We start from the raw sequence: 14,495 nt of genomic DNA, 5'->3' as shown, positions 1-14,495 counted from the left end.
ATATTTTAAATATATAAAAATAAAATATAAATATATTAAATATATAAATATAAAATATTTTTAAGTGTCTTAAATGAACAAAGTTTTACAGGTCTTTGCAAATCCTCATTTTTAACCACATTTAATCTTATGATAAGGTGCCCTGAGACCCAGAATTTCAGACAACCCACAAAAAGGCCAAAGTTTCATTCATGGAAAAGCCTTGGTTACCTCACAAGTATTACCTTTCACTTTGGGAATTAGGATACATTATGTTTAATTACCCTTCCAACATATAAGCCCTTTTCCTTCTGCAAATCTTTACATCTTCATGTGTATTGGGTTTTATTTTGTAGGACAGTTTGCAGTTTACCTTTCTTGCAGAACCGCCCAGAGTGTTCCCAGTAAGGAATTACGGAATACTTGTTTCTCGTGTGAGGAAGATAGCAATGCGCTTCTGCTGTATTTCAGCCTCCTCTATGCATTTGCTAACTTCTCCCCTCTAGTCCCTTTGTCATCATCCCCACACCTACATCTGTTACGATTTGAATGGCATTCAGGTAAGCAGCACACACACAGTAAAAAGCTTGGGCATGTTCCTTAAGCTCTCTGACCTCTTGCTTCTTCCATAAAATAGCTTAAATATGCTTAGTTTTCAGTATCTTAGTGTCTGGCAAGTCCTCAGTAAACGATGGCTGGTGGTGGGTTGACTCTAAGAACAAGTATTCCTTTAATAGGACCACTACTGTCCTAGGACCTGATTAAACCACAGACACAGCTGTTCCTATTTCCGTTTCTCTATAAAAACAAAACAACTAACAGTGTCATCCTAAGAATTAATGAGATTACACATGCAAATATGTAAAGAATTGGTACTTCTCTTTGGTTTTCGGTTTTCCAGTTCTATTTTGCCTACATCTAAACTTCTGTGGTTGCTGAATTATGTAAACAATGGCAACCAAAAATCTCCTGGGGGTGGTAAATTAAAGGATTAACACTGAAGATAATCATGTTTTGAACAGGTGACAAAATGATTAGTCTTCATGCAGTCCTCCCAGCAATAAAGAAGAAATACTGAAGATATTGCATTGGCCAAAAAGTTCATTTGGGGTTTTCATTAACACCTGATGGAAAAACCCGAAAGAACTTTCTGGCCAACCTGGTAGTTATAATTCTTATAAGATCCTTCAAGTTGCCTAAGAAAAATGGACAAACATTTAATACCCTGGTTCTAATATAGCCCTTTATGTGTTTCCTGTGAATATTTTTCTTGACTGAATATACTGACTTGTACTTTCAACTTTAAGTTACGTGAAAGTAAACACATTTCTACTAGGAGCGCAATCACACATTCCAGGATATATATTTATAGGCCTTCGAGTCACCAGCTCTGACATCATTTACCGCTACCTCCAGAAACAAACCAGGAACCTGTTAATGTGAGACCCATAGTACTGCTCTGAAACACGACTCACATATTTACACAGGTGTGTAGAGTGGCCTTCTCTTCAAAAACAGGAGCAATCAAGTCTACCCCAAACTCGGACAAAGAAAATACAAAATTAGTAAAGAAAAACTTCAGGTACAGTTTCTTTTTATTAGCAAACATTATTTTCTCCTAGGCTGTCAAATATGTGGATATGATTGAAGAAAGCTTTACTGTTAGTACTTTAATTATAAATTTATATCCTAAACCACTTTTAGTGTTACTCAAAGCATGACAATTCGAAACTTAAGAATTACTTTTGTCCCTTTTAAAGTTCAGGATCTAGAAGCACCAACTTTCTAACTTTCTTCCTAATAATATTCAATGATTACACAAAGGAATGTCAGTCAGGCAATGCTCAGCTTTCCAAGGTCTGACTTATTTCTAGGAATTAACTATGGAGCAAGTTTTGTTTAGAGAGTGTTGGTACAGGCTGTATTTTCTGTTGTGACTGCCACCAAAATATGTGAAAAAAACCTGATGCACATTGTTCTGGATTTGAAGATCTGTAATATATTTTTCTGTGAACAACGCCTCATGAAAGTTCATCCTCCGATGGCCCCAAGGCTACTATACACGTTTTGTGATTCACATAATCGCCATTTCAGACAGCCCAGTTGGAGGTTAGTCTCAAGGCACCAAAGTACAAACTCTCATTACCAGCACTTTCTCTTCAAAATCAACTTTTCAAAACAGAAAAGTAAGGCAAGGGGAGCAAATCCATGAATAATTTGCCAATCACACATCTTCCCCAAACAGTTGAAAGTCTGTCATAAAGCATGTTTAAATTAAAACTACCCAGATGAAAACAGATGGTGCTCTGTCACATTTCCCATCTGATTGAAAGGCTCAGCTGGGGAAGGAGCTGTCATTTAAGTGTCCTCTGACTCTATAGACGGCAGAGTCTGTCCTCCCCCTCTCCCTCCCTCCTGCTCTTCCTTCTCTTATTCTCTACTTCTTCCATGCCTTCCTACCCATCCACCTGTCAGACAGGTAAAATCTTACATCCCCCAGTGCTGATCTAAGTGCAGTCAATTTATAGCATGAACCAGCAGGTAAACAGAGGGTCCACTGAGTGGAGCGGAATGAGGCATCCAGCCACAGACAGAAAGCCAGTCCTCTATAAATGGGCCACATGGTGCTTGTGGCCACTGACATCTGCATGCAGCCCCTTAACTACCATTCCTCACGAGTCTCTCCAGATACAGTTAGTAAGCTTGTCTCTCAGTGGCTCACTAGTAGTATTCCTGCATTAGGCATTATCAATGTGTTTCAGAAACTGACAGTAGAAGATTAACGCGCTCATAACCATCAAAGAGAACCTTTCACTGATCTCAAATAGCTGCCTTTCCTTCCATGGCCCACCCCTCTGCACCATCCAATTAATACTTACTCACGAAGGCTTCCTCATCCATTGGCAAACGCACTGACATGCAGAAGTACGTATCAGACTGTGAAGAAAGAAAGACACAAAATTCAAATTAAACTGCTGCTAACGACGAAGAAATAACTTGTAAAAGCATGGGCTCTGTGACTGAAAAAGGACTACTGGTCCATCTGAGGTGAGGTTATCTGTCAAATGTTGGGTGCCAGGTGAATGCAAGGGCTAAGTCTAGAACTTAGGTACTCGAAACATTTTTCTATGACTCTCTTCTAAATGCTTATTTAGAAAATTCCATATATAATCTGATTTGTAAAATGATGCTAAATCCTATTTGTTAAAATAAATTTGAGTAATATTTCTAGTACTGTCACAGTTAAAAGGCAACATTTTAAACAGTCTACAGAAATAGTAAAATATTTCAATGCATTTGATTTTAAAATGTAGGAGTTAGTTTTGACCATCTTTGCTATATGCATAATTAAATATTTAATTTCCAGAATTACTTTATTAAATTATTAATTTAACAGAATTAAAATATTAATTTCAAAGACATAGTGAATAAAGGGTGGTTTTAATACATATATTTGGTTGTTCTCTCTTTAAAATTTTTATGTAGAGCACTGAAGAAATCAACGTTAATTAAAGTTATTCTTTCTTTTCCAGTTTTCAGTCTCTTATCTAAGTTGCTATTTTCCACTATTAAGTATACTGACAATAAGATTTTATTGATAAAAACTGCAAAGTAAGGATAATGGGGATCTGTTGATATGTGCATTCACTTTCTTAATGAAAATCCATATGCAGTGAAGTATGTGCTGTGATTGGTAATATACCCAATACAAATAGAGACTGAACCCATTTAATAACTCATACTTTATGGATTATTACTGCACAGTGGTGGAATCAAGAGACTCCACAAACATGGACACAGATCATCTGAGTTTCTTTAAACCTACTGGTCAGCGCCACAACTGTGAAATTTGAACCTCTTTTTTCATTTCTGCCTTGCAAGGAGATTCAAATACACATCAAAGAAATATCTTAAAATTATAAAAATTACGTAAATATGATTCAGTCTTTATCATTACTTTTGTATACACTATTTCTTCTAGTTGAACAATCTGTTTCATTTCTTAACGGGCTTTATAATTACTTAGGTTCACTTTTATTTTGGTTAGAAGGAAACAGGCTGGGAGATGTTGAAGGTTGCACAGCAAGAAGCTTAAGCCACATAAATGCTGGAGATGTAGCTTCTGTATCCAGAACTTAAGAAATATACTAGCAAAATATTAATAATGCTTATAGGTCTTACAATCACGTACAAGATTACTCATGAATATTTTCCTATCTTTGAATTTCTAATGTTACAAAACAGACCTATTCTGTTCTAACAGAAATAGTAATAAATTCAAGATTCCCTTCTATTTGATCATCCTGAGCTATGAGTATTTCAGGACTGAAAGATATTAGTGGCTACTATCATTGCTGTTGGGCTTTCCTGGTGGCTCGGATGGTAATGAATCTGCCCACAATGCGGGAGACCTGGGTTTGATCCCTGGGTTGGGAAGATCCCCTGGAGAAGAGAATGGCAACCCACTACAGTATTCTTGCCTGGAGAATTCCATGGACAGAGGAGCCTGGCGGACTACAGTCCACGGGATTTCAAAGAGTAGGACACGACTGAGCAACTAACACACACACATACCTGCTGCTGCTACTATTTCCAGCCAATAGTTACTGAATTCTTATTATGTGCCAGGCATGGTTCTCAATGTTTTATGTGTATTATACCATTTAATAACAAAAACAGTCCAATATGATAGGTGTGTGTGTGTGCTCAGTTGTTTCTGGCTCTGTGCGACCCCCATGGACTGTAGCCCGCCAGAGCTCCCCTGTCCATGGGATTTTTCCAAGCAAGAATACTGAAGTGGGTTGCAATTTCCTCCTCCACGGAATCTTCCCGACCCAGGGATCAAACCCAGGTCCGCTGCGTTGGCAGGTGGATTCTTTACCCTGAGTGCCACCTGGGAAGCCCTAATACGATACAGAGATACTCCTTTAAAGATAGTAGGAGTAGTAACTAGCATCTGTTGACAGCTTTATGAGCAAGCACCGCTCGAAGCACTTTACATGTACTGTATAACTCCTTCGATCCTTAAAACATTCCCACGATACAAGTACCACTATTATCTTCATTTAACAGATGAGGCAGACCAAGGTCTAGGTAACTCCCAATCACTCTAGCCAAGACCTAGCAGTGTGCAGATCGGCTCCTGAACCCCTCTTAGTGCAGTCACTTTAGAAGGCTGGCAACTGTGAATCCTTCCTCTGCCTCTGTGCATTGTAAATCTTCCACCCAGAACTGTCTTCTCACATCAAGGAGATAGTTCTGCCCTAGTTCTCGGCCACTGGCTGCCTTACTCTAATTTACATCACTGCCTCCTGTCATAACGATCGGACCAGTTTGCTTTTCCTCTGGAGAAGTGCCAATCAACAAATCCAGATGGCCTAGTCTCCTGGACTAACCACCTCAGCCTCCTCAGGGCCTTTCCTTTTCATTTCCGCGAAGGCGAACTCAATTCACGCTGGACCTCCTTCCTTATTTCCAAGTTTTTTACTGAAAAACAAAGCAAAACTATCCTTCCCACTTTAACCAGTGACCATGTACATTAACAAGTGAAGAGCTGGGATCTGAACACAAGCAGAGTGCCTTAGGCACTACAGGTCACTCAAAGCCATACGAACAATCAATGACTTAGAAGCGAATGCCAATCAAAAGTAAATTTAAAATCGCTAAGTAAACACTTATAACAAGAAGGGAACCAAAGGTTCCAATGAAAAGCAAACCAAAGAGAAGTTCTTTTAAATTTGAACTTCTAATTTGGGGGTTTTATTTTACCTTTGATTTTATCATAAGCCACCCTCAAGCTGTTTTTGGAATAGACAAGTTACAGGCGTAGACATGTATGTCAAATTCAGCAAGTTGGTTCTTTCAATTAAAAACAAAAAACTAAAAAACAAACTAATTAGATGTAACTAATAATGGTTCAGTCAGTTCAGTTCAGTACAGTCGCTCAGTCATGTCTGACTCTTTGTGACCCCATGGACTGCAGCACGCCAGGCCTCACTGTCCATCACCAACTCCCAGACTTTAGTCAAACCCATGTCCATTGAGTCAGTGATGCCATCCAACCATCTCATCCTCTGTTGTCCCCTTCTCCTCCCACCTTCAATCTTTCCCAGCATCAGGGTCTTTCCAAATGAGTCAGTTCTTCGCATCAGGCGGTCAAAGTATTGGAGTTTCAGCTTCAGCATCAGTCCTTCCAATGAATATTCAGGACTGATTTCCTTTAGGATGGACTGATACAGAATAAATAGAACTACTATTTATACTCAGAATGGATGAGAACCACATGTAATTCTTGCTCTTATCATCCTTATCATCAGCTGCATAATTTTAAATGACAGAATAGCTTGAGAATGTCTTTCTTATATAGATTTTTATTTCTTGCTTATAACTTCCCTAATAATAAGAATGTGTTCAGATTTCAAATGTTTCTTTTCTATTGTGTTAAAGCCAGGTTTTTTTTTAAAAAGAGAGAAAAGATGACAAAGGTCCTCCACAGAATAAACAGTACCCTACAAAATTATTTTTGGAGAGTCTATAGTAGACACTGTGTCAATGGTCTACCATGCACCATCATATGCCCCATTTTCAAGATAAAGAATAATTCTGTTAGAAAAAAGGTAAGACTCTTCTTTTTTAAAAAATGAGCACATTAAAAATTACAATGTGTATCAGATCAATAATTAGCCTTCAGCTGAAAGCTCTGAAGATCACAGCTCAATAGAACAAAGAATAACAGAAAAGTAATTATTCTTTTCTCTGCAACTATAAAAAGTACCAGTGATTTTGTTCTGAAGTATTCTGGTGCCACAGTTTGGTTCCTAGAATTAAGTTGAAAGCTCAAGTTCTTTGAAGAAATGTTCCTAGGGGTCACTTACATAGTTCAATGGGAGAAGCCAGATCTTCAAGGTCTGTCTCCCTTAGGGCGGCTGAGTAAAAAAGTAAGCACGCTTTTGTGTTACTTTATTTTCTTCTCACAATTATGCTGTGAGGAGGTTTAATAGGCACTGCATCTTTTTTATAGAAATGAAGACTTTCACAGAAAGGTTATCGATCCACATAAAGCCAAGTAATTAGGGTCAGAATTAGGATTAAAAATCTTCAAATCTATGTCTTCCAGATGATTAGAAATAACTATGCATCTTTCTTGTCAGTTGCTTGCCATGAAGTTTTAACCCTGTTAAACTGTGATTCTGGGGAGTCTTTCAACCTTCGTATCTCCGTTTTTCTATGAGACTAAGTCCTATATTTTCGGAGAAGGCAATGGCACCCAACTCCAGTACTCTTGCCTGGAAAATCCCATGGACGGAGGAGCCTGGTGGGCTGCTGTCTATGGGGCTGCACAGAGTCAGACACAACTGAAGTGACTTAGCAGCAGCAGTAGCAAGTCCTATATTTTAAATAAAATTTAAGACTCTTCTTAAATAAATGAGTAACTTTTTTATAAGATATGTAATTTGTTTAAGAATGGATTAGATAATGGCCTTTGCCAAACTATTATAAGCTTATTATAAGGGGATGAGAAAGATTATTTAGGTGATTACAAAATACTGTTTCATCAATATACGTTAATTTCTATAGCAGGTCACCAAGAATGGATAGTACTTTAAATTCCAGGCTGTAAGTATTGAGTGGTCAGTTTAAGACCATACTGACATGTAATCACATAGTTAACTACAACCAACCCTCTGATGAGAAACTTTTTTTTTTAAAACAACCCTCCTGAGGCAACAATATTAAAAAAAAAAACAAAACCTGTATTGATACATCTCTCAAAGAAATAAAATTATTATATCAGTGATATAAGTAACGAATTGTGATATTTTTCAGAATGAACACCAAAAACGATATTTAACAGTATTCTGATTAGGTAAATACGACCCCACAATCTCGATCATTCAACATTACAAAAAATTCAACTGATTTAAACATATGATCAGTACTTAGCATATGATACCTTGTAAAAGGTAGAACATTTATTGAGCCTTCTAACTTCACTCTATTAATAGAACCTTACATCATAATGATTTATCATGATAACATCACCAGATAGGCATTATAGACATTACTGTAAAGATGGAGGGAATTCTGTGGTGGTCCAGTGGTTAGGACTCGGTACTTTCACTGCCAAGGGCCTGGGTTCGATCTACAGTAAGGAAACTAAGATCCCAAGAGACATGCAGCATGGCCAGCAAGTAAATAAATGAAGATGAGAAAACTGAAGTTCAAGAAGGTCACTTGCAATTAAAAAGCAATAATTCTTAAGAAACTTACGAAATAGAATTTGACCCCAGTTCGCTAAAGCACTTCTCTTTCCACTATAGAAAGAAGCTACCAAAAAGGTTGTTTTTCAAATCTCTCTAATGTTTGAAAAGGCAATGTCAGTTCTCAGACACAATGTCGTTGTTCATTTGATTCATGGGATAAGTAAAGAAATCAAAGAGATAAAATTTAAGAAGTTTTAGCCCAAGTCCTCTAAATTTTCAAGAGTACCTGCAAACATTTCATGAGAGCTAGTTGACGAACTGCGGCGAACTACAGCCGCAACTATTTAATTTTGTCATGATTTTGTTTCCATAAGGTAAAGCAATTTGAAAACCGACACGTAATTCAGATCAATGTTTCTCTCCAATACTTTCTAACATTCTGGAGACACAAATACAGCACCTAACTGCCCATTATAATCGTTTTTTTCATTTGAACACACTGTCCTAGAAAGGATGCTTCTATAACTCAACCTAAACTGCCAGGGCAACCGTTCACAATTTTCCATACATCATCATCACGAGTCCTCTTTTTCTCTCTGTGGGAAGAACGCTGTATCTGCGCTCGGTGCCAGGGGACTATCTGTAAAATACTGCGGATTCAGACTGCTCACATAAGGCTCCGATGCACAAAAAGGGAGAAATGACGTGAATGTACATAGCCATGTCTCCCCTTGCTATCTTTTATGGCACATCAGCCAAATCTGAATCGGGAGGGATATGATATTGCTGATGCCTCTTTACTGCTGCTGTTGGAAACTATCCAGGAAAAGCACATTTTCCTGACAAAAGACGGTAGTGTAGTAGAAATGAAAAAGAAGGAAAACACTTATTACTAAAGAACTCCCATTATATTCTATTATTACCCATCTTAAGCCAAGAAGTCTCATGTAGACGATAGAGATCAGTACACTTTGCTTATGACATTTAAGAACCAAATGTTCTTTATTTTGATTTAGTCATTTGTGAGACAGAGATGCAGTGAATTCTATAGAACAAGTAGTTAATAAAATTGACTCCTTATGTAAATTAATATGGGACAGACAAAACCACCTGTATACTATTGCACATGAAAACTATTCACATAAAATCAGTAATTTTTGTTTTGGGAAACCAGAGGTACCATTCAGATTCGAGTGTTGAGCACAATCATTTGATCCTGTTTGGATAATATCCTCACATGCCTTTTATTGTTCAGGCTTAAAGAATCCCTGCAGACTACCTTTCTAAAGGAGACTATGCATTGTGATGATACAAACAGATGTAGAAACAGACAACAAGACCGAGCTTTACCTGAATATGGCCCTTCTGCTTGTATCTGTGGCTATTTGCAAGTTGGTTGTTCTCTGTTAGTGGGCCTTAGAAATGTTATACTGTGAACTAGGTGTCTGGTAACTTTCCTCAGGTATCCTTTGAAACGATAACCAAAGCAGGGCAACCATCTCATGGTGGCAACAGTGACTCTCTGCCTTAGAGTGATTACTCACAGAGTAGGTAGTATCCCTCCTAACTCAGACCATGCACAGTTTAAATCTGATTGAGATAAGCCACATAGGACCCATTAAGCCCTACATTCTTACATAGTACCTATTAGCGTTCAAATAGCTTGAATTCTGCAAAGTAGTAGAGAAAACCTCAGGGGCTGACACCAGAGCTGCCAGACCAAGAAGAGTAAAGTACAGAAAGTGATCAGGCCTGTTAGACAAGAATTTTAGTTACGAGAGAAAGAGAAAGCAATTGGAAAATACTTTTCAAAGCCTCTTTTTAATTGATCCAGACAGATAATAGAATCAAACTGCTATTTTCTAAAGCAATTTTAATTACATGCAAAGTAAGTTTATACTGACTCAGTGGTGTTTGTACTTTCAACGTTTTCCTAGAATAAAAGAAAGCTTGGGCAAAAGAAAAGTGGGCAAAGCAAGTATAATTTTTCTGGTGTCAAAAATTCAGGCTTAAAAAAATCTACCTCTCTGACATCAGAATTTAAAGACACTTAATTACAGATAAAATCCCTTAAACTCTCACTTTTGAATGCAGGCTATTCTAATTTTCCTTTTCCTAATGTCTTTCTCTTACCATATAAATAAGATATATGTTCTCTACTTATTAGGCTCTGGCAGAATAACCAGAGTTTATGTTAAAACACTCCCAAATGACTAAAAAGAGACTGCTTTCCAAAATTCTCTACTTTGTTACTTACCATCTAAGCTATGCTCCATCCTCACCATCTTTTTGGATGTTTGTCTCAACCTACAACACAATCTTGTTGTAAAGGGCTTCTCTGGTGGCTCTGCTGGTGAAGAATCCGCCTGCAGTGCAGGAGACCTGGGTTCGATCTCTGGGTCGGGAAGATCCCCTGGAGAAGGGAAAGGCTCCCCATTCCAGTAATCTGGACTGGAGAATTCCATGGACTGTATGGTCCATGGGGTTGCAAAGAGTCAGACACGACTGAGAGACTTTCAATTTCACAACAATTTATAACACAATCTTGTAATAATGTCTGCTAGCATCCTAAGTGGAGAAGGCAATGGCAACCCACTCCAGTGTTCTTGCCTGGAGAATCCCAGGGACGGCAGAGCCAGGTCGGCTGCCATCTATGGGGTCGCACAGAGTCAGACACGACTGACGTGACTTAGCAGCAGCATCCTAAGTATTTAGAATAACACCTGGCACATACTGGAAGCTTTATAAATAAATATTGGTTGAATTCTGTATGTACCTTCCTCTTTGACTGGCTGGCAATAAACTCACAAAGAAAGGCTGAACTGAAACCTATATTACAGATGCCACCTAATTAGGGTTTTATACAGCATCACTTTTTCTTATGAATTTTATCCTTCAGTTGATTCATCCCAGAATCCTATTTGCATTTTTAAACTATAATCACACTGGGCTGACGATGACAAGATTCTCAATGCCAAATAGTTCCAATGGAAGCTTCTTTCCTGGCAAGAGCGCTTCTGTGGGAATTACAAATCTGTGCAAGCAAACGAGGAAGGAAAAAAAAAATTTTTGGTGAGGGAACATCTGTCTTGGAGCGCTCACACGCTTTCATTTAAGAGGAAGCAAAGGGAGAACACTAATAATGGGCTATAATTAATCTCCCAAGAACAACAGGTGGTAACAATGGCTGCATCCTGGTTGGCTTCCTGGTTGCCAGGGGGGTTATGTGAGAGGAAACTCCTGCTCTGAACAGGCGTTGCTGCGGACCTTACCACTCGTCTCCCCCCAGCTTAAAGCCAGTGGTTCGTGCTTTTCACTGCATTTCCTGTAATACGAAAGCAGTCCATTTTCTGAACCTTTTGCCAACCTAACTGCTCCCCGGCATGTTTCTCCCCTTTGGCACAGATGATTGGAAACTGACTCTATCCAATCTGTTTGGAGATGCTGCAGAACAAAAAAGGGCTTTCCAATCACTATCCCCCAAACACCGGATTTCTTACTTAGTGGTTTACATCTGATCTGGGGACAAGAGAGAGAGGTGAAAGAGAAGCTCTAGACTTGGACGGCTCTATCAGCTCATTTATTAAATGAGTTGTATTCTACTCTCCTAAAGTTTAAAATGAATCACCAAAGTGGTATCCACAGTTTCCATCAGATACCAAAGTGGTATTCACAATTTCTGTTCTTTTGGGGTCTGCTCTCATATATCTTACCATAGTTATCTCATTAACATTTGCTTATCTTTTCCAGTAGTCATGTATGGATGTGAGAATTGGACTGTGAAGAAAGCTGAGTGCCGAGGAATTGATGTTTTTGAACTGTGGTGTTGGAGAAGACTCTTGAGAGTCCTTTGGACTGCAAGGAGATCCAACCAGTCCATCCTAAAGGAGATCAGTCCTGGGTGTTCATTGGAAAGACTGATGTTGAAGCTGAAACTCCAACAATTTGGCCACCTGATGAAAAGAGCTGACTCATTTGAAAAGACCCTGATGCTGGGAAAGATTGAAGGCAGGAGGAGAAGGGGATGACAGAGGATGAGATGGTTGGATGGCATCACCAACTCAATGGACATGAGTTTGAGTAAACTCCAGGAGTTGGTGATGGACAGGGAGGCCTGGGGTGCTACAGTCCAAGGGGTCACAAAGAGTGAGACATGACTGAGTGACTGAACTGAACTGAATTGAACCTTTAAACTCTTTTAATGTCTGTGTAGAAATCCATTCTTCCATCCTTCTCCTCATCTGTCCAACAAATATATATGCTGAGCAACTCCCAGGAACCAGACATTGTGCTAAACTCATAGAACTGTGAGAAGTACATGTGGTTCCAGCCCTCCCACAGTTTAGAGGCTACTCGTAGAACAAACACAAATCACACAAATAAGTATTATTATACGTATACTGTTTTAAATGACACGTGAGAGAAGTGCAGGTCACTGTAAGAGCCAGGAATTCCAAGGAAAGGATCTTCAGTGAAGGGAGGTGGCAATTGTTCTAGGCATAGGAAACGGCATTTTCAAAGGCCCTGTAATTGGAGAAAACTCAAGGCAATGGCAATCCACTCTAGTACTCTTGCCTGGTAAATCCCATGGATGGAGGAGCCTGGTAGGCTGCATTCCATGGGGTCGATGAGGGCCGGACATGACCGAGCGACTTCACTTTCACTTTTTGCTTTCCTGCATTGGAGAAGGAAATGGCAACCCACTCCAGTGTTCTTGCTGGGAGAATCCCAGGGACAGGGGAGCCTGGTGGGCTCCTGTCTATGCGGTCGCACAGAGTCAGACACAACTGAAGTGACTTAGCAGCAGCAGGCATGCTGAGAAAACAAAAACCCATACATATAGAAAAGGGGGACATGTTTTAACTTAGACTGGAAGAGTAGATGTGGCATACATTGCAGCACTTCGTAGTCCATGTTCAGGACTCTGGTTGTTCTGCTCTTCTTGACGGCAGATCAGATCAGTCACTCAGTCATGTCCAACTCTTTGCGACCCCATGAATCGCAGCATGCCAGGCCTCCCTGTCCATCACCAACTCCCGGAGTTCACTGAGACTCACGTCCATCGAGTCAGTGATGCCATCCAGCCATCTCACCCTCTGTCGTCCCCTTCTCCTCCTGCCCCCAATCCCTCCCAGCATCAGAGTCTTTTCTAATGAGTCAACTCTTCGTATGAGGTGGCCAAAGTACTGGAGTTTCAGCTTTAGCATCATTCTTCCAAAGAAATCCCAGGGCTGATCTCCTTCAGAATGGACTGGTTGGATCTCCTTGCAGTCCAAGGGACTCTCAAGAGTCTTGTCCAACACCACAGTTCAAAAGCATCAATTCTTCGGCACTCAGCCTTCTTCACAGTCCAACTCTCACATCCATACATGACCACAGGAAAAACCATAGCCTTGACTAGACGAACCTTTGTTGGCAAAGTAATGTCGCTGCTTTTCAGTATGCTATCTAGGTTGGTCATAACTTTCCTTCCAAGGAGTAAGCGTCTTTTAATTTCATGGCTGCAGTCACCATCTGTAGTGATTTTGGAGCCCCCAAAAATAAAGTCTGTCACTGTTTCCACTGTTTCCCCATCTATTTCCCATGAAGTGGTGGGAACGGATGCCATGATCTTCATTTTCTGAATGTTGAGCTTTAAGCCAACTTTTTCACTCTCTACTTCCACTTTCATCAAGAGGCTTTTTAGTTCCTCTTCACTTTCTGCCGTATGGGTGGTGTCATCTGCATATCTGAGGTTATTGGTATTTCTCCTGGCAATCTTGATTCCAGCTTGTGTTTCTTCCAGTCCAGTGTTTCTCATGATGTACACTGCATATAAGTTAAATAAACAGGGTGACAATATACAGCCTTGACGAACTCCTTTTCCTGTTTGGAACCAGTCTGTTGTTCCATGTCCAGTTCTAACTGTTGCTTCCTGACCTGCATACAAATTTCTCAAGAGGCAGGTCAGGTGGTCTGGTATTCCCATCTCTTTCACAATTTTCCACAGTTTATTGTGATCCACACAGTCAAAGGCTTTGGCATAGTCAATAAAGCAGAAATAGATGTTTTTCTGGAACTCTCTTGCTTTTTCCATGATCCAGCGGATGTTGGCAATTTGATCTCTGGTTCCTCTGCCTTTTCTAAAACCAGCCTGAACATCAGGAAGTTCACGGTTCACATATTGCTGAAGCCTGGCTTGGAGAATTTTGAGCGTTACTTTACTAGCGTGTGAGATGAATGCAATTGTGCGGTAGTCTGAGCATTCTTTGGCATTGCCTTTCTTTGGGATTGGAATGAAAACTGACCTTTTCCAGTCCTGTGGCCACTGCT

At 39.6% G+C, this 14,495-nt stretch overlaps 1 protein-coding gene across 8 annotated transcripts in view; it reads right to left on the bottom strand.

The window, feature by feature from the left end:
* The window catches only part of PAM (peptidylglycine alpha-amidating monooxygenase), a 180,562-nt gene that overhangs the window by 134,119 nt on the left and 31,948 nt on the right, over window positions 1–14,495 (bottom strand). For all 8 annotated transcript variants that reach the window (XM_010831969.1, XM_010831967.1, XM_010831968.1 and 5 more), the window contains exon 3: window positions 2,859–2,916. In XM_010831969.1, coding sequence (XP_010830271.1) covers window positions 2,859–2,916 — 58 coding nt within the window. The remainder of the gene's footprint in view (window positions 1–2,858; window positions 2,917–14,495) is intronic.

This window comes from Bison bison, unplaced genomic scaffold (genome assembly GCF_000754665.1).
Source record: "Bison bison bison isolate TAMUID 2011002044 unplaced genomic scaffold, Bison_UMD1.0 scf7180017864533, whole genome shotgun sequence".
In the NCBI taxonomy this organism is placed as follows: domain Eukaryota; kingdom Metazoa; phylum Chordata; class Mammalia; order Artiodactyla; family Bovidae; genus Bison; species Bison bison.
The sequence above is the reverse complement of the archived record's forward strand: the minus strand, read 5'-3'. Positions and strand labels throughout refer to the sequence as shown.